General features: G+C 45.4%; 1 protein-coding gene across 6 annotated transcripts in view; it reads right to left on the bottom strand.

The window, feature by feature from the left end:
- LOC121597705 (probable nuclear hormone receptor HR3) overlaps window positions 1–25,956 on the bottom strand; it is a 118,270-nt gene that overhangs the window by 54,355 nt on the left and 37,959 nt on the right. For 4 of the 6 annotated variants that reach the window (XM_041923704.1, XM_041923709.1, XM_041923706.1 and 1 more), the window contains exon 2: window positions 15,950–17,877. The exons of the other annotated variants lie outside the window; for them this stretch is intronic. In XM_041923704.1, the coding sequence (XP_041779638.1) occupies window positions 15,950–16,073 (124 nt within the window). In that variant the 5' untranslated portion in view covers window positions 16,074–17,877. The remainder of the gene's footprint in view (window positions 1–15,949; window positions 17,878–25,956) is intronic. 6 annotated transcript variants of the gene reach the window in all.

Here is a 25,956-nt window from a genome sequence, read left to right as displayed (position 1 = left end):
CCCTGTTTCGAACCATGTTAGATTGGTTGTTCACTGCGGCGATGATTGTGTAGTACATTATTCATGGATTGTAAGAAAAAAAAGCGACAATAAAACAATTGCTGTTGAAATTGAAAACACAAAATCAATCATTCAGCTGCATGTTACTGAAATTGGTAATGAACATGTTGGTTTGAGTGCCAATTGGTAAGAAAATTTTAAAAATTCAAAGCTTCAATGAGACAACTGTTAAGTATTTAAAGCTAACGCTTTAAACATAATGCTTAGGAAAAAATAAAAATGCAACAAAATATAAATTATCAAAAAACTCGATTGAAAAACATTACTAAACAATTTTTCTTGTAAAACGTTGATAATTGACATGTATATAAAAAATCTTTTGAGCCGGTCTCATGGTACAGTCGTCAACTCGTACGACTTAACAACATGCCTGTCATGGGTTCAAGCCCCAAATAGACCGTGCCGCCATACGTAGGACTGACTATCCTGCTATGGGGGGGGGGGGGAATCAATAAGTCACTGAAAGCCAACCCCACAAGTGGGTTGGCAGGCCTTGACCGGCATCGGTTGTTGAGCCAAAGAAGAAGATAAAAAATCCTAATTCTTAAATCCTAATTGAAGCCTAGTTAAGAAATATTTAGCTGTACAATAGACAGAATGCATGCATAAAAGCCAACAAAAGTTTGATTTAGTCTTACGATAAAATGATCAAATAGTTGTGAAAAAGTCACCAATCATTGCAAATGACTCGTACAAATAGGATAATGCTTGGAAAGTTTATTTTTCATTTTGATATAAACTTCAAAATAGATTGAAATCTCTATTGGTCACTTCAAGATGCATTGAAGATGAACATTTTGATGGTCCCATAATATTCAATACATTGTATGTCTCTTCAAGATGAATGTCTCCTTAGGGTGAATATTCTCTACGCCGCATATGCGCTTATGGCAGTCCAAATTTTCTAGGATGAATGTTTGGATGACATTTCACAAAAAAAGTTGGTCAAAAGATGCCAGGTTTTTCCCGTAGTTTCTTGGTTGGTTTATAGCAACACTTTGATTGGTTTTTCAACATGAATATCGCTCCAAACTGACGGTCCCTTGAAGAATCCATCATTTAAAGATGAATAAAAGTAAAATGCATCATGTATAACATATTATCCTATCCTATCCTATACTATCCTATTGGAATTCTGTTTATTGTGCTCTGTTTGATAAGTTCTCTTTGAATAATCATTTTTAGACAGATTTGATGGTAATTCGTGAGCTACAAGCAATACAGTCCGATCATTAAGTCTGTTCTTGTTTCAAATAAAACATTCTTTATTGCAATCCTTCTAGCTATAAAATTCAACTAGCAAAGGAAATTCATCCTCAATAAATGGCCGAATAAGTGTACGCAACACCAGAAGACCATCTGCATCCACGGGTGTAATTGTGTCTGCGAGGAGCAAAGTGTTAGTGTGTACCTATCGCTTTGTTGCAGAACTGAGGAGAGAAACACGCTCCAACTACTAACAAAAAGTAGCAAACACAGAAAGAGAGAGAGAGAGAGAGAGAGAGAGAGAGAGAGATGGAAAGAGAGAACGACAGATAGAAAAAGGGAAAGAAAGAGAGAGGGAATTCGAGAAAAGCTCCCTCAATAAGGGAATACGAGTGTGAGCGGAGGCTTACCAAACCGGTACTACTAACATAGTTTTGCGAAAAGACGTCTCCGCCTGGCGCCTGCTTCTTGTCCCGCTTCGCCCCCCCCCTCCCTCACCCCTCGCGATGGCTTTGAAAGACAGGCCAACCCAACCGGGCGCTATGGCAATGGGTCTACGGGAGGGGTGGCTTATTAGGGGTGGAGGCAAAACTTGAGCGTCATCATCGTCAGCGAAGAGCCGCCATCGCCAAATGCACTGCACAAATAGCGGGGAGGGGAGGTGTAGCAAGGCACGGAAGGAAACATCACCCAATCGCAGAGAGAGTTGAACTAGGAATGGAAGGGCCTGGGCCTGGTTAGGACGGGTTGATTGTGAGCACCGTTGTGATGGTGCGGCACGAACCCTGCTGCCAGCGAAGAACCAGCGATTTGCGAATGGAAGTGGAACAAAGTTGAATAGACCGTACCAAGGACGGTGGGTCTGTGTTGGTGTGCCATGTCCGACTGCACGTTCTGCAGGCCCGGCTCTTCCCGCCGCACTAAACCCGCACGCTACCATCGGTGACTTCTGAGCGGAGGTCGCTACTAAGCCCACTGCTGCCACTGCTGCTGCTGCTTGTTGTCATCGGAGTAGAGTTTTATTTATTTTTCGCTTCTCCCTCCTTCTCTCTCTCTCTCTCTCTCTCTCTCTCTCTCTCTTTGTGTACGAGTGTTTGTGTTGGTTTGTTGTGAGCTTTGTGCGCCCAGGTTCAAACCCTTGCTTGCAGCACAATCCCTTCCTTCTTTCGCAGGGCTGCAGGGCATAGAAGATGGCCATCTTCCCATCTCCGTGCGATAAATCTCCCGCCGGGGTCATCTATCGTGCCCAAGCCCGTCTGGCCAGTGACGTGGGGAAGACATTTTTGCATAATTTTCTGCAAATGAGCACGCGATCACTGCCCAATGGGGGATGTAAGTTGGGAAGGTGATCATGATCACGTTTTGTGCGGAAAGGTACCGGGCTGCGCAAAACGCAAATGAGTGTTCCATTGATCCTGCGCTTGAGGAGAAATATTTCTGCTGGAATAACTTTACCCTTAAGTAATTCATACAACCGATGAAAGGGAAGCGAAAACGATTCAACTAGCAATGGTACATTCTTCATTCATGGATGGCTCTGTTTTCCATCTTTTAAAAGACGCCGTTTGTCGTTTCGCTTCTAGTTTAGAGTTATCCCTAACGGCACGTGATCGAGACAGTTGCCTCGAGCCCTTTTCGGGCTTTGCTTTAACCAGTTTCGTCTGTCTGTGGGCATGACCCGGCCAACCACCGTTCCCCATGCAAAGATGAATGTTGTCCGCAGTTTGCCTCAGGGGTTGCGAGGTTGCGCAACAATCAGATAGCTGATCGCGTGATGCAGCTCATCCTAACCAAAGCAAGAAAAAAAAGCAGGGCTTCAATAGATTCTAGCTAGAGGTTAGCAAACTGTGCGCCCGTCATTCACACAAGGACTGGCAGCGTCTGCCGATCTAATCTGAGCGATGGCCGTACCTTCCAAAAGGGCCCATTGTGTGTGTGTGTGTGTTCCCGGGACAGCGAGACGTCTTTCCGGCGCGATCGCACCCGATCAGTATCGCGGAATGGTTAATGGGTGTATTGTGTCGTTCGATCACCGCCCTTTTCGGTTCATAATTCATTGCCCTCGGGCAAACGGTTTAGCTTAAAGCATTGGTGGTGCTTGTTCGAGCTAGAGGATTGTTTGAAAGGGTTTTGTTTTTGAATTGATATAATGAGTGTTAATAGATGGATGCAACACGCTTGTCAATTGTGCGATCTCGTGCAGATTGAACGGGATTGATGGTTTTTAGGTTTTGATTTTATAACATGTTTTATAATTCTTGATGATGAAGACATTTCCATTTTGCAGGATTGAGTGTAATAAAAGAACAACAATATGAACTATGTATCAATTCGATAGCCTTGAGGATACAGTCTTATACTGCATTTCAATCTTTTTAATACAATCAGTGCAAACTCTTCAGCGAAAAGATGAGGTAATAAATTCTAATTTCCCTTTTGTCACATTCAATCATATTGCTCACCCAACTTCCCCGTCTCTGAACGGTTAATTAGTTTATTTTTACTTTTATGTTGCACAACGAAGTGGACGATTCTTTCATCGTTAGAATGCCAATTAAATTATGCAACGCGTCGCTTAGCTAACAAGCTTTGCGACGCCGTGCCAGTTGCATCGCACGGCACTCATCAACACGGAATAGAAGGAATGAAACTGCACGAACTTTACCTTTTCCGCTGGTGCAGCTTGTGCCAACACCTACACTCTTTATCAACAACAAAGCAAACAGAACTCTTCCGGAAGGAGAGCAAACAGAACCGAGCGAATCATATCCAAATCGGTCGATTGCACCAAAGCAAACAGTCACAGGGACCGGGGGCTATTATGACGTCGGTGGAAGCTAATTGCACCCGCCCGTTATGAAATTGATTAGCAGCCCGTTCGGTGAACGGTAAAATCTAACGCCGCTGACCACTCGCCCGTAAAGCTGCGTGGCCGGAACGGGATGCAAGTCACAGCGAACAGACACGCTACGGACGCAAATGAACGGGCAAAGAACGGAGCTTCATGTTAATTGTTTCGTCGGAAAAACGTTTCCAGTGGCTCTAAGATCTTTTCCGATTCGACCTTTTTGAGGCCACCCCAAAGTGCATTGCCATTATCGCTTTGATTTTTGCCACGGCGGGAGCCATTTGCGCACTTTTTGCCCACTAGTAGCCATTGCACGGATGGTGACGACTTGCGACCGGAAGCTCGCAAGCGGAAAGTGGGTCATTCTTTGCCCGTCTTGCAATGTGGTGCGAAAGAACAAAGCCAAAAAACGAAGCTGCTGCTAATGCTAACGGGTATTCCACTTCCTGTGCGATTCCGATCGATCGGCCGGTGGTGGGTTGGTTCAGGTTTTTCGTGTTTTGCCTCTTCTTGCGCTGCTCACTTGGTTGGTGTCCGCTCTGGCATAGGGATGCTGTGTGCTGACTGTGACTGATTAACTCATCGAACGGACACCGAAGAACTGGTTTAGCATGCCGTTATGATGGGCCAATGGGTTAGTAAGTGAGCAAGGGCGAACGTGGTCAGCGTGTCTTGCGGCCGGGCCCCGGAACTCTCTTTGCCCGCGAGCAGAAGGTACGATGCTCACCGCCTCAGAGTTTGTATTCACTCGCGCAAGCTTGCGTAACTGCTTCGTTGGGTACGCCTCCGTGCGTAGTTGATCCCTTCACCGCTCCCTTGTCACTCTTTCTTCTCTTCCCCCCCAGCAATAGGCCACCAATAGGGGCACGGAACTTGTTGTCAACGTTGTCGTTGGCACAGTCACAACAAGCAACAGCATTTCTCTTGCGTGACAGAAACCAAAAGAAAAAAAAACAAGCCTCAGACTATTAATTGCACACTGCGCGAGGCTAGGCGAAGAAAGGGCCCCCGAGGTGGAAGCGAACGGAGAGAAATGAAACAAAATGAAACAAAACCCGTCGATCGAGTGCTTACTGATAGTCGCTCAGTAAATCCATAAGGCGGCAACAGCACCACCACCAACACCACCGGCTGGTTTGTGGCTTTCTCCGTGCGTGGCAAGGGCTTAGAAATGACAATTTGCATAAGTAGACAGTGATGCGTGCGGGGAATCGTCAAGTCGATGGCGCACTTAACGCTAGCCGCGTTTGGCGCACAGGTTGGTGTTGATGGTGGTGGTGGTGATGCCGCGCGCCTATGATAGAAATTGTATAATCAAGGAGTTGCATAAAAATCCTCTGATTAGCAGCGTTTGATAAGGTATGAGTGATTCGATCGTTTACGCATGGGCGGTCGGTAGGTCGGTAAGGAACAGGGCGAGATTTATTGCAACAGGTTTTGGGGTTAGCCTTTTGGTACAGTGCGGTGCGAGCAGGAAGCGTGCAATCACCATGCGGAGGAAAAATTAGATTTCAACTGCATGCAAATAAATGCACGCGTGGCTCGGCAGCGGTACGATAAAGGTAATTTTTCCCTTGCGAAAGCATGAAATGATATTTAACGCAATAAAATAAATTCAATGTTATTTTGTTTGCCTTTGAAACACTATATGAAGGATTGATATTTCATATGCCTTTCTTCTTGAATTATAACATTTGTTTAGTATTTTGCATAAAATGATGATTTACCTAACTTTATGATGGACTTATTGCACTAAAAGCTTGTAGATGTTACGAGGAGTACGAAACTGTCATATACACTGAGTGAAGAATTGCAAACATCCTCTGACATCCCAATGCAGTACATTGCATGAGAGTCTGGGTGAAATATTATTGGAATCTTGTCCATAACCTTATAGCAGTTACCTTATAGCTATATAACAGTAACCTTACAACTCCACACTGATATTCTATAGGCGATATTAGTGACAAATATTAGAGACATGCCAAGACCGCAAAGCGGTTGTAGCGCCGGCTAAGTAAGTAAGTAAATTTTTAGTGACGAAACATGATCGATTATAGATTCTGCAAATTATTTTCTGAATATTTGGAATTGTTTTTTAATGACAATGGTTTGGTTCAAAGGTTTTTCTCTCAAGGAATTTAATAGTTCCATTATCTTTGGATCTACTTGATACACAAATAACAGTGAATTTGAACGATCGACATCATAACAAACTCAATTTACTATCAACATAGTCCAGGCATTCAATGTTTCGCAACAACTAATGTACGAAAAGGGGAAAGTCATCCAACGGACGCTTATTTAACAAAAACAATCACTTCAACGATTGAAGCACACATTTATTGGTACCGTTTCCGTTCTCATTAGATAACGCTTCCGATCGTGTTCCGAGCAAATAGGCGTACTGTTGAGGCCAATAAAATTGCCGCGGCGAAAAAAAAAGTGCGTCTTCGAGAATCCCGCACACCGTCGTGTGTTTGTCCAGCGCGGCAAGGTGCCTATTTTGGCTGCCAAATGTGTCACCGATGCGTAGTTACCTTTTACTTCCCCACCGTCCCGGTAATACCACTCAACTCGTATAGGTTGGGCCAGTAAATGAAAAAAAAAGACATCACCACGCTGATTTTGTATAAACCATTGCCGTAAAACAGTTTGGTGATTGTGTGTCTTACTTTCGATTTTGCAGGCGCAAGAAAGCGACGCCCGACGCGTGGGCAGATTGGGGACAAGCGAGCTAGGCGAGTCCCGTTCTCGCGAATTTGTTTCGTCATTAGGTGAAGCTTTCGCAGGTGTTGCAGCAGGCGGTACACGCGGGTAAACAAATCGTACACTGCGCTGCCCCGGTAACCGAAAATTGTACGTAAAATTAGAGGCAAGAAAAAAAACGGTTCCCGCGTGGGATCTCTGTCTCTCTCTCTCTCTCTCTCTCTGTACTTCTGTGTTTGCGTTGTCGACTTTGGCAGCTTTGACGACGCGCTAGTCGATATGGTGTCGATGGTAACATTCGCAAAGTAGGTCAAACCGGTGCGAAGAGTGCGAAAGAAGTTGAAGAAAAAAAAACGCATACACAAACCGTACGAGAACCGGGCAGGCGTATGATTCCGGTTTCGATCCGCGACAAATCGCGACGAGCCGGATCCGACCGACGATCGAGTGATGTTTGCAAAACAGCAAAAAAAAAATTACTTTACTGTGTCCGACGCTGAGCTGGACTTTTGGACAATTATTTCGTTTGTTTTATGACCGGCTCAGACTGAGATTGTAATCTATGGTTGGCTTCTTTCTGCCGGCTTTTCCTCGTCTTGGTGAGAAGTAGGGACTTATTAATATTTCGTAGATTTACTGTCAGACTGAGTACGGAGTAGGAGGGATAAAGTGTGGAAGAGAGTGTTGTGGTACTCGCAAAGGACAGGTCGACTGACATGAAACGTTAAGAAGTGTGTTTCGTACGATGAATATTGCCCATATAACTTATTCGTCCATTGAAATGACTCAAATAATGCTCAAAAACAAGGCAATAAATTTATGTCGTTGAAACAGATCAAACCCAATATTTGGGTTTTTAAAATTAATAAAATAAATATTTACTTATTTGAAATTATCAGCAAATTTTTTATGCTCTAAATAATGATTTAACCTTATTGAACAGAATAACAAGATGGTAGCATTGTATATAATACCAATTAATTAATATTCCCCAAGACTATCATGCATTAGTTTCAATTAACATACTAATCAAACGGTAGCTGCGATCAACAAAATAAATGCACCACCTGATGACGTCTGTGCTTATGAGCTAATTGTCGGGAAAACAGACAACCAAAGAAAACCACACACACACTTAGACAGGCCCGGTTCAGTGCGGGCCAAAAGCCCACTAAACTATAAATGAGGCAGAGGCGAATTAATGAATCGTGGTTGATGATGGTTGGTGGCGCACGGTGTGGAAAAGAAACCGTAGGAAGTTTGCAGGTGAAACACCAATATATAGACGGGAAAGGGGGGAGAGGAGGAGGGTCCGTGGGTAGCAAGGTAAGCCACTAATACAACGCGGCTTATGGAACCTGGCTTGCCAGCTTACACGCGTTTTGCTGCATATTACAGCAGAAAGAGAGGAAGCGCAGCCAGCGAAAGAAAGTGTACGCAAGAACTGAGCAGCAATGCTGGGAGTGAATGTGTGTGCGTTGCCGCGAGACGAGGAAAACAGTTAGGTAACTGTACATAACTTATGATGTACGCGGATCGACGGAATCACTCGATCGCGAGGGGGGTTTTTATTCCTTCTTCTTCGGTGAATCTAAGCGTGCGAGCTGCGTTACACGCGGGAAGTGCTGTTTGAATGGGTTTGATTTATGGGAAAATCGCAGAATTGGTCGATTCTGAGCAGCAGCCATACACAGGATAGGATTTTAATGACGGGTCTATAAAGGAGTTGCTTGAACATTTCAAGCACACTGGAGCATTCGGTTTGGGCAGAAGAGTTCAAATTGATCTTCACCGAACCCTTCAAAAAGCTCGCTGCAAGTCTATCAAGCATCGATCGTGATCGAGAACAGTTCTTTTCAAGACATTTATAAAGAGTTCTTTGCTGCGTCTGCAATATTAAACTTGAGAAAACAAAAGGTGTTTTCAAGAGCTTCTCAAATCTTTTTTAATTTATCTCTCTTATTGTCAATCAAAGACGGCATCTTGAAACTATACATCTCTCCAATAACGAATTACGTTTTAAAGCACTCTCTAAACCAATTGTCTATTAATTTCCGATGGCTCATAATTGTTGCTCTATCATCTCTCACGGGCTCATTGCGCAGTACTTTTAGCGATACGAAAAGGTTCATCATCGATGCACCCTGCAGCGTCAATCGATAGTGCCCGAACAAATTGCTGTCTGACACGGTACTGATGGATTACTCACGATAACCGTTCGGGTGTCTTTAAACACGAAGTCTTCAAGAACAATACTTTGCTCGCTGCAACAAGATTGGGACGTACCTGGAAATGAAAGAAAATGAGGAAAAAATCGTTAGAAAAATCTTCAATTGCAGTAGGAAAAGAGCTACGTTTCTCTGAACTAGCGGACGATTAGGTTCTGCTGCAATAATTCATCGTTACTGAAGAAGCAAACCAGCAATCTCGTTTGCTTCGTCGATCATAATTGTCTTGCGTTGGGCAAACTTCGATTGGACAATTAAATATTGAACAACTTCTTCCAACGTCCAGCATGATTGGCTAAGAATGGTACAACTCTAATTCGTTGCTGTAACATCGATCAGTAGTAGCTGCAATAAGAACTATTTGCATTCAGACTTTTCTCAGCTCGTTTGTCGCTTGCGGCCAGAGTGGTGTCACTGCCTGCCACAGAGAAAGCGGATCGGCTTTTCGACACATTTTTGTGTTAGCTCCGCACCGCGGGGCGTTCATTTTTAGCGACTGTGATGAACAACATAATCATCTCCCACACCGCACCCCGGCAATGCAAATGAGAAGCAAATTTTCATTCATTACCACACGAAATAGATCGCTGCAATAGCAAATATTCACCACGCTCGCGGCCCTGGCGTGTACGAAGTAGGCCGGGACTGATAGACAAAAGCTTGCCCGGGCGTGCTATCCGGTAAGCCCTTCATCCCTCTGATGCCGTGCTGATTTATTGAGAATGAAGTTCGTGACAGACGATCGCTCGCAGGCTTCGCTGGAATACGGGCCTGGTTTCGAATTTGATTGGATTAGCAAGAGTTGATTTTCGCTAACGATCGCTAGAGTTGGTTCGCTTGTTTGTGCGGCTGGGCATGATTTGGCTCAGGCAATCGCGTAGCGTAATATTCTGGAAAACCAAAGAACGACCGATCTGGCAGTGTTGCGTCCGGAAGGGCGGGAGAACGCGCCCCAACATCATGATCTTGAGGTCGTGATTTTTCCCCTCCTGCACAGCGCTGGCGGCATTCTATAAGGCATTCGGGCAAGAGCAAAGCCGAAACGAATGACTAATTTTGCGAAATAGATTCGCCCGCCAATGCCCGGGTGGACCGATTCTGCAAGGGTAAGTTGGGCTAGAACTGAAGCAGCCCGAGCGTGGTTAATGTCGTATCAGCTGTGGCGTGGTCAGTCAGGAGGGGGTACTGGCGAATGAGTCATAGAATAGAACATTAGTTGTTGCTGTCCGAGAGGAGAATTGCTGTAAGGAGCGCGTGGCACATGTGTTCTTTGGTCTAGTTGGCCGATTGGGCTATTCGTCAAGGGAGGACAATTAGAGCGTTTGTCAGTTTGGGTAACATTGATTGGAATTGTAGATCGAGCAATTTAGCTGTCGGTAGAGGTAATTTATTTTATCGATGAAATGATGAATGGACTTACGGAGAGATTGGAATAGAGTGGAGTACAATGCGCACTGTAACTTACAAAAGAGTTTGACAAAATGTACGTTTGTTCTGGTTGCGGCGTTGTCTACGAATGTCCATGTGAATAAGAGAAGTGTGTTGTGTTGAGGAGTTCGTACAAACTAAAGAATTCATAACTAATGCATGTCTTCGTCGTTTTAGGACTCAGTTTTACATATACTAAACACTATTCTGAGAATTTTTAAATTTATCCTTCTCCAAAAACCTCTGAGATATGTTTATTATAGAACCAAAGGTAAAATATTCATAATGGCAAACGTTTGCACTCAACACCGACGCTTTGCCGTGTTGCATTTCAAAGCAGCATTAAATGTTTGTCCCTTTTCCCTTTGCCCTTACCATTTTAAACGTTATCGCTTCCCATACACCATGAAGCAAAGAGGAGTAAAAAACATACTTTTTTTTCATCACTCACCCATCATACCATTGTTCAAGAGCCCGTAGTTCATTAAGATTTTACGCGACTTTTATTCAAATTTCAGCCAAAACGCCGACAACGGCAAGAGCCCTCAGCAATCTCTCGCAGGTTGGACGTTGGCAAGGAAAAGCATAAGAATGGGCGCAAAGAAAAAGGTTTATCCAGTTTTAATTGCCACCTCGACAACGCTTTGCATGGGCGCTTTTCTCGGCAAAGGCGTACCTTTTCATAACGACCGTAGAAGAATAGGTGGCAATTAGTTGCTTTTCCAGCACTGGCGCATTTGCTTGGCTGGCTGTTGGCAGCGGGGATGGTCAAAGAATTTTGGTGCTGTAGCAAAAAGTACTGCAAAGAGCAGTAGTTTTTCGGAGAAGAAGCTTTCGAGTTTTCCGTTTAGGGTCAGTTTAATTATTAACGTTTTATTTCCGGCAAATTGGCTTCAAAGCTGCCTTTATGAGCAAAGCTTTAGCGAGAAACGTTTTAAAAGCATTTTGTTTTTTTTTCTTTTTAAAAATAAGTAAAATTTCAATGAATTAGTATCATCTTTTTATGTTTGTTTATCTTTTATTGCCTTATAAGTCTGCTGTTACGGATACAGATCAATTTATAATTTTAGAGTTTTAAGAGTCAGAGTTTTAGAGTTTAAATTCTAATGCTTCCGTTGTTCTAAGTCTAAGTTGTTGTCGTTTATTTTAAAATCTACAGTCAGGTAAATGACCGTTGTCTCAATTCAATGTACTTATTATTTGCTCAGCCTGAACATGAGAAATGCAAACAACACGAAGCTCATTTGTCTCCAAAGTATACATTACGTTGCTAGAAACACGCATCCACACGAAGTAAACTGTTCGTTTTTCATCCACGCCCCATGGAACGGCCCCAAAACACCATTGGGTTTAAAAATGCATTCCAATGTACCTATATTTGTGTTTGGTTTGATGTACCTAGTTGCTTTGAAAACTTACGCCAGCCCAAAGTCAATGCCCTCCCGCGCGCACTAGTGACAGGCGGAGGCGCCAGTGCACGAAACTCGAAAACACGTCGCCCTGCCACCCAAAATCATCTGTTTAAACTGTATCGCAAGCTTTTCCACGTGCAACCGACCAGAAGGGGTGAAACGAGGGCGAGAGAGAGAGGTTTGAAAACAAAAGAAAGCAAGAAAAAACTTCAAAATAATACACAAAACCCTCGACTTTGGTCAACAAAAAAGAGGGAATGAGAAACAATAAACCTGCGTCTGGATATATAGAGCTAGAACAAAATCGAATCAAATCCGCTTTGGATTTCCCAATTCGTTGGCTCGTCGCAAAACCGTTTGCTGACTGGGACTTCGCCGGATAGACAGGTGAAATATGGTTCGTCAGCCATCTTTCGCAATGCTGGCAGAATGAGGTAGCACAGTATGTGTGTGTGTGTGTCTGTATGTTCGGAGGGAACAAGAAGGGTGACGAGGCGGCGGCGTTGGTAACAAAAATAACAAAATGCCAATTGGCAAACTTATTTCCAGCGATGCCGATCCGCCGTACGACGAAGGACCGAGGGACGGAAATGGGAAATGAAGGGAAAAAAGCTGCAGCGCAAAACAAACGCGAAACGAGACCGACAAACGCCATTTGATTACACATGGCAACCGGTACCTGGGCTTGCTGCCGGTGGGGAGGTTCCGATGGGTGGGTGGCATGTGCCCGAGCCCGGCGGGCTTTGCACTTTTTCCCGACTGACCTATATTCCGCGCCACGGGCATGTGTTTGAACAGCGCACGAACCGTGCGTCTCCATTTCCTCGGCGTTTCGTTCGGTTGCGTTTCGTTTTCCCGCCACGCCATGTTTGTCGTGCGGCTTGTGCGGGTGCTCACACACACGCAAAGGCACACAACCAACCGAGGCATCGAGCAATCATTCTCTCGTCTATCGTCACACGAACCCACCCGGAGGGGCTGTAGCAGCACGGTCGGGGTGGTGAAGAATGGTTCCGAAATGGGAGTTCTTTTCATATTTCCATTTAGAATATTCATGTGCCTGTGAGCGCACTGTCGCACCCACTCACGACCCTACCGTCCCAGTGTTCTTTGACACCTTTCCACGAGGTGAAGCTTTTCTCTTTCCCATCCATCAATCCTACATACACACACACACACACAGGCTGTGAGCACGCTGGGTGCATGCCAGCACATTCGCACAGCACATTAATGCCCGATGACGAATGCCAAACCATCCGACAGGGTGGTGTGAAGGTGTGGGAAGGAGCAGGCAGCAACAAAAAACTCATCATTCTCTGCACCCCGCCCCGTTCGGCAAATGATTTTTCTTTCGCCATTTTCATTCCCTGTCCCTTTCTCTCTTTGCTCTTCCTATATTTAAATTGATGCTTTTGCATTAACAACATAGCAGCAGCAGTAGCAGGGTATGGAAAAATCATCGACACCCTGCGACTTGGGAAATGCAAAAGTGCTCCTCACCCGCGAGAACAGCAAGCATAGGGAAATTAATTTATTTATTTTTTCACCGCGTTTGTTTACTGTTTTGTAGAGTCTCTGTTTTTACGCCCGCTACGAGATAGTGCCGTGGGTTGGCGCGAGGCAACAGCATTACAGAACCGGGGCCGGTTGTGGCCAGCGAAGCGCAAACTGCCTCCGGTCTACCTGCGCTTCGGCTGTGCGCTTTGAGGCTTTGAGAATCGGGTGTATGGAATTAAAAAGGCTAAGCATAATTATGACCGACCCAGACTGTAATGTATACACACTGCTGCTGCTGCAGTGCATATCGCGGGAAAAATTCCCGCGAAATGTTCTTCTGTCGTGGGGCGGGAAAAGAATTAAACTCAACCACGAACAGTATGAAACGGGATGCCGCTGCTCCCGTAATTGCGTTTCATAAGATAATTGCTTCAATCGAGGCTCTGGTAAGGGATATAGCGAACTGGCTGGGGTAGGAAAACACTTTAATGAAAACGGTGGCTTAACGCTACTTAAGCCTGTGCTTGAGGGAGTGTTGGTGATGGTACTTTAGTTTAGCAAAAGGTGAGTTGTGTCTGGTCTGGTTTGATACTGTTTGGAAGAGTTTTTGTATGCTAAAACAAGAATGATTAATTTCAATCATTAAATGAATCGTTCAGGAGCTTCATTTTTTATTTCGATGCTACATCATTGATTTGTTCAAACTTCAAGAATTTTGTTCAAATTAATTCTTCTACTACGTATTACCTAAAGCCATCAAAGATGCAATGGTGGTAGTATGAAGCAGGCTTGAATCCAGTTCCTTGTTGAAAAACACTTGCACCTAAACAATTCCTTTTTTACCAAAAAATTGAAATTTATTATAGTAGAGGAGCTTTTTGTATTACATTACTTTGATGCTGAATTAAACAAAGTTACTTGTTTGCTTTCGGCATTGGCGTTTCATTACAATTTAAGCAACGCATTAACATGATGTCAGTGATGTTTGAATTAAAATTAAAGTGCTTTAAAAATAAAATTTAAATGAATATAAAACCCTTCTACTAACTCCACCTTACGGAGAAAATTGGGTAATTTCAATGAACTTTGTTTTGTAATTAAAAAGATAGTAATTTTTCATCGCTCAGCCTCGGATTTGCATCAGAATGCAAATAGAAACCACCAGCAGAGCCAGGCTTGAAAGCCAACAGGAAAAAAGAACCGCCGAACAGGGTATGGGGCGGGGAAAAACAAAACAGGCGGACACTAAAAATGTCGGTAAACAGTCGAGCGCAGGCATAGGCAAATGCTAACGCAACGGTACATTTCTATTCACCAACACAGAAGCGTGAAACAGGGAAGAAGCGAAGCAAAAAACAACAACAACAACAAGAAATAGAATAAGAGGGTAAAGGGAAACAGGGAGGAAGAACATAAAAGTAGTTAGATAAAGCCGCGGCTTGGAAACGAAAAGCGTCGAGCGCGAAGAAAGCTGGTGGTTGTGTAAAAAAAAACAACAACACAGTGAGCAAGAACCGGGTAAAGTGCAGCAGCATGATGTTGGGAAAAACGCTAGCTAACGGATCGTGCGTAAAAGAGAGGGCTAGTAAAGCATAGTAGATAAAAAAGAAGGAGAAGAAACAAAAACAAGCGTTAAAGAAGCAGACGGAGAGAAAGAGCTTAAAGAAAACGGGAAAACTAGAAAATACAATCGGAAATCAAGCAAACGAAGCGGACGAACGAAAACGCGCGAACGAAGAGAAGAACAAGAACAAGTTCTCAGGTGTAACATATTTGTTAATAGCCACCAGACAACCGCTATGTGGCGCGGTTCAGTTTGTTCGTTTCTTGTTCTCTGTTTCTTGCTCTTCCTGTTTTCCTCCTTCCCTTCCGCCAAGCCCCAACGCGTTGGGAGGGAGAATGTAACGGTGCTGTGGCAAGCTGAAAGCCTGTCCCGAAACCGTCCCGGAACGGGACTGTAGCTGCCCGTTACTATTTTGCGTTTTGTTTCGCGCGCACGCCCGCGGCCGGGGAGAATGTCCGATTGGGGCAGAGAAAGCAGCGGGAAGGTCGTCCCGATCGAAACGGCCTGGCAAAGGCAGGGGGAAAAGCTCGGCCCGGCTTGAGCTTAGGCGAACGCACACGCACAATCACGGAACCGCACAGAAGGTCGAGAATTCTGCGCCCGAGACTACCGTTAGCTACTTTTGATTTCAATTATTTCATTACGCCCCGCCATCGTCATCACGATGACTGTGGGTTTTTGGGGGTGCGAGTGCGGGGAGGTGGAGTTTTTGTTGCATTGCCTTTCGTACCCATCAGCCGGATACACCTTCCAGTGGGTTTCGTACTTCTTTCCCATAGCAATCAGAATGCTTCCCGGGGTACGATCGGTTTAACACAGAGGCGCCTTTAATTGCCGCTTAAAATGCCGGACCTACGCGGCCACGGGAGACTTGAATGCCGGCGATGAAACGGTGGATGACAGATGTAGTGGGCGCTGGGTTTTTTGCGTAAATTGAGTTGTTGCGAGCTGCACATAAAACGTTTCTTCCACACTGAAGAACATGCGACATGCTTACCTTTTATCGATCCGCTGGACGAGTTCTGTACGGTCGACGCTTGCACATTCGTTTGCATGGGTATGTGCGCTTCCAGCTTGGACGTAACATTGCTCCACATCTCAAACATCCTCGGTGTAAACATTGGTCCGCGTGTCCCGTACGCGGCACTACACTGCTGCCTCGGTTCCCTGGTCCGAGGTGGGCTTTTGCGAATCAAACTGATCTGTTCACCACTGTTCAAGTCACTTGGCTTTAAGTTTACGTGTACTGCTTCAAACAACGTTCCTACTGTGCGGGGACTTAGTGTCACTATGATTTTACTTAGAATTGGGCGTTTTATAGCTTCCAAAAACTGTTAGGCACCGTTAAAACGTTACGGCTGGTATAACACAATCGGTCAGAAATTTCCCGACTCTCGCAACGACCCATCGAACGCCATTTTTAAGTAACTGCTTTATGAAACCTTTATCTCCCGCAATGCGAATGCTATCTCGGTGGCCCCACAATCAGTCCATCAGTGTCTTTACCATGCGAGGTGGCAAAAAAGGCACACGAAATCCGTTTCAGTTCCGAGTTGGTTTTCCCCTCCGAGTCAGCGCGGGATGATGCGACCGGGTTAAGGCGTGTGGTGGGTTTGATTTATCATACGTTGCGTCCGGTTTTGTGTTTCTCTGCTGCTGTTATCGCAGTCTCAGTCTCCAATAAATGTCACCTAAGCAGATGCTCTTTAGCGTTACCTTCTTATATGCATACGGGAGTTTGTTTTTTTCTTTCTTATCTTATGCGTGAGTTTTTATTTCCTTGTTGAGCGATTTTTTTTACTCCAAAACAACAACAAAAAAGTTCGAATGATCAGCACCAGCGGTAGGGCAAAACGGGAAAGAAACAAATCTCCGTACAGCTCCTACCGTCCGCGTAAAAGGAAACGGCGTCGGTCCACTCGAAGAAAGCTTTCTTACGTAAATCGCAAGCTTCCTCTACGCACACACACACAAACCCGCTTGCGTTACCAAATTTTGAACCGCGAGCCTGGGCAGACTTTCACGAATTTCGGTACTTTGCCGACGCTTGGCGGTGGCCGGTCGGAATCCAAACCGAAAACGCGTTTTTTTTTTGTTGTGTTTCGTTGTTGCCGTTGCTGCTGCCACGGGACCGGTGATGGAGTTGAGCAGTCACTTTGGTGGTTTGGGTAGAGGGGAGGGTGACGCGCTTTTTGTTGTTGTTGGTTGGTGCTCTTTCACTTCATTAGCAAATGAAAGGTTGCTATTATGATAGGTCTGTTTTCGGGTGGAATTATGCAACGCGACGCTCGATCGCCGCGACCGCTACACACGAACACTATTTTAGGGGAAGCAGTGGAGGGGGCGGAACACCAACTCTTTCTTTTTCTCTACACACACAGGCACGCACGCACACACACACAAACGAAGACCGAACGCACACTAACGCGTTGTTGGATAGATCACTTCAAACTTTAATCGTGGCGAATGATTTTGGTGTTTTGAGGTAGGAATCACTCACAGGCACGGGAGAAAACTGCACCGAATAACAAATACACACACTTTTTAAAACAAATGCCTACTCCGATGATGTATCCTTTTTTTGGGGGGGAAGGCAGTGTACTAGCTGCCTGCAAGAACACAACGCACTGGTGGTGGTAGAAATAAAACTTCGCGATAAAGCGAGCTGCCCTTTTGTCACATTCGGCGCAATAAATCCTGCCCAAACACCACACACGCACACTGCACTCTCTTGTTCACATTCACACACACACAAACACACGCTGGGGTTGGGTGAGGGTTGATGAAGGGGGCGTTATTTTATCACCACACTCCACCGCACTCCGATGCACTTGGGTTCACTGGCGGTCCACGGGTGCTGCATTCCCACCGGCGGCATTTACACGACGACGAGCCCTGCACTCGCGAGAGGGTTTTTTTTTTCTTCTGTTGGCACGGCACCAGCACGAAAGAAGAAGGGAAAGGGAGGAGAGGATTTAAGTAAAACAGCGGTCGGTGAGATATAAATAATTTTACAGCCCTGTTGTGCGGGAGGATCGCAGTCGTTTGTTTGTTGGTTTAGGGAAAGGACGATTGCAGCGGAATCGATGCGTATGCGTGGCGTGGCGAAAGGATTTTCTGGCGGAAATTGTATCTGTTCATTTGATATCAGCGTGATTGTGATGTGAGTTGTGCGTTGCGTTGCGGGAGACGGTATCTGATACATGGACGGTTAAGGTGTGATTTTAAATTGCTTTTACTTTTACCTCATATCGAAACAGTTACATTACCGGTTTATCAGTTTGATCCAATACATAATGGCAGCAAACAACATTCATAAATATTTCTTGTGATGGAATGAAAGCCATTTCAATGTCGCTTAATTGCAAGTCCAGATAAGAGTTCCATATGGAAATACGTTCGTTTTAAGCTCCGTTTAATGTTGAAGTATAAAAGAACATCTTAAAAAAACAACAACTAAACAAGCTGTTTCTTGTATTTCCAATAATTGCTGAGAGTTTCTTTTTACATAAATATGATCAAATTCATACAAAAATATGATACATTTTTTGTCACATAATTCCTCTGCATAGTCGTTCATTAACATTTTTCACAGCCTAAATCGCTATCAATCTGTCTACTTTTGGGGGTTGGTGGGGAGAGCACATCACATTGTAGCACAATTCTTTAAACCGTTTCATTTGCTTAAAGCAGTTTCCTGCTCTTCTGAAAACGAATCTCCCAACCCTACAGCCACGCACGGTACGTCGGGATGGCAAATCGGGGCAACAATCTCCGTCGCCACAGCCACAGCGGGACGGATATAATTTTCCATCAACCTACGCCCCATATCGGCAGCATTGTTGGCTGTGCGCATTTCCGCCCTGCGGTCTAATGCAATTTTCTTTCATTGCTTCGGTTTGTTTCACCCCCCCCCCCCTTCAGGACGGAACGGCGTCTAAGCAGAAGGCGGGCAAGCGGTACGATGCAAGCTATCATATTCTATCACATTCCCCGCTCTTCGCTTCCAAACTATCGGGCTTACTATCGGAGCGAAGACATTTCGCTCCTAAATATGTTCGACAAGTCGCGAATGGGAAAGGAAAACTTGTTCCAGTGAAGTGTACTGCTTGGAAGCGAGGAAAAGTTCTCGTAGGAGGCAAAACATCGCCCGAGCGGATGTACGGTAGCGGAGTGTGCTGTGTTTTGTGAGCGAGCTTGCATTTCCTGCTTTTGTTTCATTCACTCCTGCTCCCGCGCCCGCGGTTATCGGAGAAGGAAATGGTTTCCCGCTTTTTCTGGCACTGATTTGTTGCTGCAAGCGTAAAGAGGCAGGCTTTACTCTACGTTCTCATCCAGCACATGTGGGGTAGGATTTTCTTCCACCATCATCACTACCACCACCACCAATACAACCTAGCAATCCTGCTGGTGGAACCTCGGAGCATAGGGTTTCTCCAGCGGCAGTGGCAGCGGAACCAAAAAGCCAACGACCAGCAGCGAGCGAAGTTGCATGTTTCAAAGTCTCGCTACAAGTCAGCAGCATGTGTGTGTGTGTGTGTGTGTTTGTGGCCGCTGCTATGGAATGGAAGATAGTACATAAAAATGAATCGATTATTGCCAAGGGGATGGCTTCCACGGGAGCCACGGGGAGAAAAATAGACATTTCCTCCGCTGCAGTTTTCCTCGCTCGAGGGGTGCCCATTGAAGAGACAGAGACAGAGGGTGGCGTTGGCAAGACAGCAATGCTAGTGATGGAGCGTGTGCCGGGGTGTGGCGGTTCTTGCAAGGCGCGGACAGCGTGGAGCCAAGCAGACGAGCCATTTTGGCGGTCTTTTGTACGAACACAGATAGCGACCGCGCACGTTGAAGGAGTGTTGTGTTGGTAAGAAAGGACCGTAAGGATTTGGTTGCAGCGACTTTAAAGGGGAGTACTACTCCCTTAAAGATATTAGAAGTAAATAAAACTATTCTTAAAGAGAGATTTTGATCTTTTTAAAGGGATACAATTAGAATTTGATTAAAAACTAAATTAAAGAATGTGAAGTTATTGGACGTCAAATAGAAAACGGGCCATGTCAGAAAGAATTTTGAGGAAAAGGTTAAACAAGATTTCCAAATTTAATTTCGCTCGTTTTACTTTTGCAAACCACCGTGGGATGGCTCGATCTGCCTTCCCACTATTTTATTTACCCAAAATGCTTTATGCACTTCGCTTTTACTACTTCTCAGCGATGGGAAACAGCAAAGTGAAGAAGTGGAAAAAGGACCTGCCAAAACCGACGACCGCTATCGTGACGGCCCCGCGGAAACCCTCGTGTAGTATAGTATAGTAGCGCACACGAAATATCGTAATTCATTCATCACGCAAACGCGTGTCTCGTGTGGTATTTTCGGACGGTTGGGCGGGAAATTGTGTGTTATTTGACTTCCGGCTTTATTCTCCAACCTTTTTTGTTTTTTGTTTTCGAAAGGTGGAGAGAGAGAGAGCGAGCAGTTTGCCACCGTGGATTCCCTGGAGGGGAGGATTCTAACAACCGCACCAACCCTTAGCACGCTGTCTCGCTGCGCCACCGTGAACGAGCGGTTGATGGTTGCCTGTAGATTTGATTTGTAGAAGTTTTTGCTCCGTGGGGCGAAGGGTTTTGGTTTTCGGTCACGTGATAGTGTGGTTTGTGTGTGTGTTTTTCTTCCCTTTCTCCCTTTATGACAAATGGAATCTCGCCCCTAATGCATTCTGATGGGTTATGGTGGAATCGTGAGCACTCAAACAATACCCCGCAGGAAAGGGACAGGGTGCGCGAAGGAAAGGTGCAGAAACCAAAGAAAATTGGATTCCACCAATGTGTGGCAGGAGTAGGAATAGCGTCAATCAACATATTTGCAGTTATTGAATGCAAAATATTTCCATATTCCAGCGAGCAAATAAAGTCATATACAAACAACGGCAACGGGATAAAGAGAAGGCAAAGATCGTCGCTAGCGTTGTAAGGTAAAGAAATACTGGTTTGGTGCCAGTTCGGCACTGCAGGTACACACAGACACTGGCCATTCACCGGACCTTTAGGCGGCAGCTAAACTGGAATGCAGTAAAGCAATACGGGAGAGCTACGTATAAATACCACCGGGCACGATGGGCGATACTAATTTTAGCGTGCTCCCGTACCATGCAGATGGCTGAGATGATTGAGGTTGCACCGTTTTTTGCACACGGGGTCACTGGGACACCGGCACACACACACACTCAGCGCTGGGATGGAGCACGAGGAATAAATCCAATCAGGGACGTCTGGGACGTTGCAATTGCAAGCGTGCATCTGCATTCATTCCGTGCTCGGCGTGGCTGGCGATGGAAGGACGGGACCAAAAGAAGCAGCACCGAGGCGGCACTGCAGTTCGAATGCTGCACGTTTGCTTTACTATAAAACGTTCGCAAGCGGCACAGGCAATAGAATAGCGCGAAGAAAGCCTCGATGGAAGCGTGATCGACCGTCCGAGCTGGTGTGAAGATGCCAAGTTACATAAATACACAACTAACGCTCGCAGCTTAAAGCGCACAGCGATACCCGAAATAGTGGTGTGACTTTCGCTTTTTGTTTTCCTGCCCGGGGGCCACCCAATCCAATTCGTACGCAATTGCAATAAAGCGCAAAGCAAAGGGCAGCGGAGGAAGAAGATGCAAACAACAAATGAAAGAAATCTTCGCTTTCAGAATAAAACAACCATTTGGTGTCAAAGTACGGCAGCCGAAGGCAATCAGATGTGCAAGTGGAGATGTGAATTAAGACCGGTTGAGTTTGCTTTTATTTTTAGTCAATTCAATCAAGTGTGATAGTGTGTGATCGTGTACTTCGATTGGATGGTGGATTCAAATAAAAACGATCTTTTTGGAATGAAGTTTTAAATTGCTTTAAATCATCTCAATCATCAAGCTTTTAAAAAAAATTATATATATTTAAATTGAAGCATTGCATAGTTTTGCAATACACATTGTTGAGTACAATCGCTCGTCACACTCAACCTAACGGCGAATGAATTCTAATCAATAAACGGTTGCGCACTGCTTGCTTGGGATGCGGCACCGTACCGCACCCAACCTAGCCCAACGCAGAAAGGGCCGCTTCGCTTGTTTCTTATTCCTTGTGCGTACACCATACTCGCGCAATTGCACTACGTGCACGGGAGTGCAGCGGTGGCAACCCTTTCCACCGAATACCGAAATCAAAACAACATACCCACTGACACACTAACGGCGAAACAGTGCACGCACATATGTTGCACACTGGTGCACCGTCCCCGGATGCAAACGGTGCGCACCGGCAAAACAGGAGCGAGAAAGAGAGGAAGAGAGCAAAATTGCATTGCAAAAAAAAACAAACACACACAGCATGATGGAAGCTGATGATATAATACCGTTTCTGCCAACTCTTTCGTACGGTGGAACATCGGGGAGGGTGGAAACAAATGCAACGGAATGAGCCTCACCGGGAACAGGTTTCAATGACGCTGCTCGCTCATCGCTCAGACAAAAGGATGCACATGCACAGAGAGCCCGGCTCGTGTGTTGGTGAGGAATTAGAGATGGAAGAAATTGCAATGCTACAGTTAAGTTCGGGAGAGGCTTTGGAGTCGGCAAGAGAGGCTCTTGAGTTTTAACACGCCCGTCGAGGATGAGAGTATCATCAGTTCAGAGCTATTGGAGATTATTACCTCATCGTCCAGTGCAGTTGCATCCGTGGGTTGAACATTGAGAAAGAGAAAGAGAGAGAGAGAGAGTGAAATGCTCTCTTTACAACACATGCACAATAAAGAGAGTGCAGCAGGGCAACGACATCGTCTCGGTGCAGTGAGTTGCGGGTTTCTGCTTTTTTGTTTTTGCTGCCTTTCCTGCTTGTGTTCGTGATGCCCCACCATGGGTGGGGTTGTTCCCCCAACGTGGAGAAGGGCACATAGAAGGGGAAGCGCGTCGTATGCACAAGAGCGCTGCACCAACACCAGCACACAAGGGACACGGGAGCAACTCTGTGTGTCAGTAGGTTTTGTGTGAAGAAGCATCGTTAAGTCGACATATGGTGTTGGTACCGTTGTGCAATTTGCGTTCTGAAGCAGCCCAAGGCGTTGGGGAGTTGGACGGTTGTTGGAATCCAACTTGGAATAGAAGGGTTAATCGATCGAAATGCATTGCTAAAGGATGATGAATTGAAACGAAAGTTTACGATGGTAATAGACTGACTCTATCAGATGCTTGATCTTTTATGGTCTTCATTAAATTGAAACTAAGTCTTTTCGCATCTTCTCCGGCTAAGATATCAAATCGAAACATCTTGCTAGCAGGTGCTACAGCATAGCACTCCACATGAGCATTTGAAGAAAAGTGGTTGCTCTTGTACTCTCCCCGTCATACCCAATTAAACCTTCCAGCTCGGACAGGATTTCCTCCACGCACACAGCAAAAACAAGAACTCCACATCTTGTAGCTATTTGGCTGGTGCTCACAGGCCCACCTCTTTCACGCCATCGCCCATTGAAGATGTCTTAAATTTAGAACAACCACCTTTTTTCATGCCATGTTACGATGTCGCGCCAGCTGCCCAAAATAGTCCCCGCCGCATCATCACTGGGGGGGACTGTCGCTCTCTCTCTACTGGAGGTCCCGTGTCATCGGGATGAATGTGCCTGTTTCCGATGCTGGTCGTTTTCGGCACAACGCCACAGCTCAATAGCTCCCCACCAGTTGCATGTAAGGGTGTTTTTGTTTGGTTCCAGCAACTGCAACGCTCTGTCCTGTATTTATAGAACGTCGACAACATGCTTCTTGCTGTCAGTGCAGCATAAGAAGCAGGAAAAAATCCCCTCCAACGCTAGCACGATGCACGAGTGGAGCATTCAAGATGGAGCTGATGTGCGTGAGAGTGAGAGAAACGGGAAACAATCTGGCCAAATTTGGTACTAAACCCGACCGAGCTTGGGCAAGATGTGTTGCCTGGGTGTCGTGTGAAAGACTTGGAGTGTTGCATTTCTAGCCGGGAACGTGGGGGGGGGGGGGGGACGGCATGTTTTGGAAAACAGACATGTAAGTCTCATCACAGCCTCTGTTGCTGCTGATTCCATGGTACATCAATCCCGTTGCGATGTGAACATGCACGGAGCAACACACATGCAGCATACCATTAACGGGGGGGGAGTGAGCCTCTGACCGAGTGGTGCTCCCATCGCCGCATTCTAGCACACCATGAGTCGAAACATGCCCGCGTAGAACATCTTCCCATTGGGGAAGAAAGTTGGGGGGCGGTTGCTGTGGCTGCGGAAAAGCCAGATGGAAATGCCCTCCCGATCATCATGATCCGATGATGAGCTGTACCGTAAGCCGTCACGGTTGGCTGGGTCCACACATAAACAGAGTGTGTGCCCAGTGGAAAGGAAAGCATGCAGCGCTTACGCGAGGTGGGGCGGTGGGAAGCGTTGTTAAGATAAGTTTTTCTCTTCTGCTTTGTGTGTGCATGAGTGTGTAAGTGTGTAGAGAGCCCATGGTGCGCGACGGGTGGTAAAGTTATGTGTGTTATATCACCGTTCCAGCCCCCCACCCCGTCTCCTGCATCTTTCTATGGTCTACCACCAAAAAGACGCTCCGACAGCTCCCCAACGTACGCATCGTAAGGCTTTTCACTTAGCCACGGTTCGGGAAGGGGACCTCACAAATGGAAAGACACGCACACAAACACACACAAATGGAAAGGGACAATGAAACAAAACGTGAAATGCATTTCCCTTTATTGTTTGCGTGATACCGAAACCGAAACGGACCCCGGCTACCGTTGTGGAATGAAAAGCTTGCCAGGAGCGCGTCGTTCGGGGCCTTTTTTGGGGGGTGGTTGTGTGAGGACGTTGTTTTGTTGTTGCTGTAGTCTTGTAATCGAAGGAAGCTTTTAACAACCGTCAACGGTAATCAGGATTGTTAATGAAGATTGAAAAATTGTTCGCTAGTTACATGACTGTCAAGCAGAGCTTTTGGTAGATAACTTCATGAATTTGATCGTTTTGTTTCGATCTGATTTTTTTTTTGCTGTATAAGGCTTTATTAAAGCCCTTGCAATGAATTTTGATTTAAATATGTCAAATTAAATTAAAAAAAAAATACTTCTATGTATGGATGCTTAAATCACTCGATTGATAAGAAAAATTGGAAATAATAAAGGATTTTCCTATTTTATTATAAATTGGTGGTTCAAAACCAAGATTCAAATTGTTTAGAAAATTTTTCATTCAAATTACCTAGAATTATCCATAAATTTTTTTGATGAAGTGAATTCAAATTAAATAACAAATCTTGGCGCAATACAAAATATTTAAGGTTCCTTTTTACCATCTCCAAATTATCAATGTGCAAATTGTCTTCATCTGTCAACGGAGCAATTACAACTGAAATTAAGTAACATACGTGATGAATGATACTCCTCACGCGCTGACACTTATCATTAGCAGCATGACACGAGAGTATCGCTGAAAATATGCTTCTTCCTGCATTCAGTACTAACGCCTTTCAACGTTCCCCGCAAAAAAAAACAACAGCAACATTAAGTGTATCCCAACCGACCAGCGCATCATCATTTCATAAGGAAACTCCCCCGTAAGGCCCTTCGTCTCCGGTTGCCATCCACAATAGATGGAAAGCAAAAGAAAAAATGCGAATGATGGTGGTCCGATCCGGGAGGAAGCTACTTCTATCACCGCAGCGATGCGATCATCCATTATCCATCGCTCGTCGCGGCCTCTCAGAAGCGCCAAAGCAACCCGAAGTGGCTGTGCAGTTTTCCTTCAGCGTGGTGCCCCCATCAACCCACCCCATCAGTATCGGGGTGCGGCATCGGATGCGAAAGGCAATTGCTCACGAATGCCGTTAGGATGCCGATTTTGGCCACGGCAGGCAGGCAGGCACGCTGGCTGGCTGGCTGGCTGGCCTTAATTGGCCTACATTTTCGGTTCCCCCGCATAGTGCATAGTGGAGGGGAAGGGGGCGAGATGGAA

This window comes from Anopheles merus, chromosome 3R (assembly GCF_017562075.2).
Source record: "Anopheles merus strain MAF chromosome 3R, AmerM5.1, whole genome shotgun sequence".
NCBI lineage: Eukaryota > Metazoa > Arthropoda > Insecta > Diptera > Culicidae > Anopheles > Anopheles merus.
Note: the sequence above shows the minus strand (reverse complement) of the source record. Positions and strands in the feature narration are given on the sequence as shown.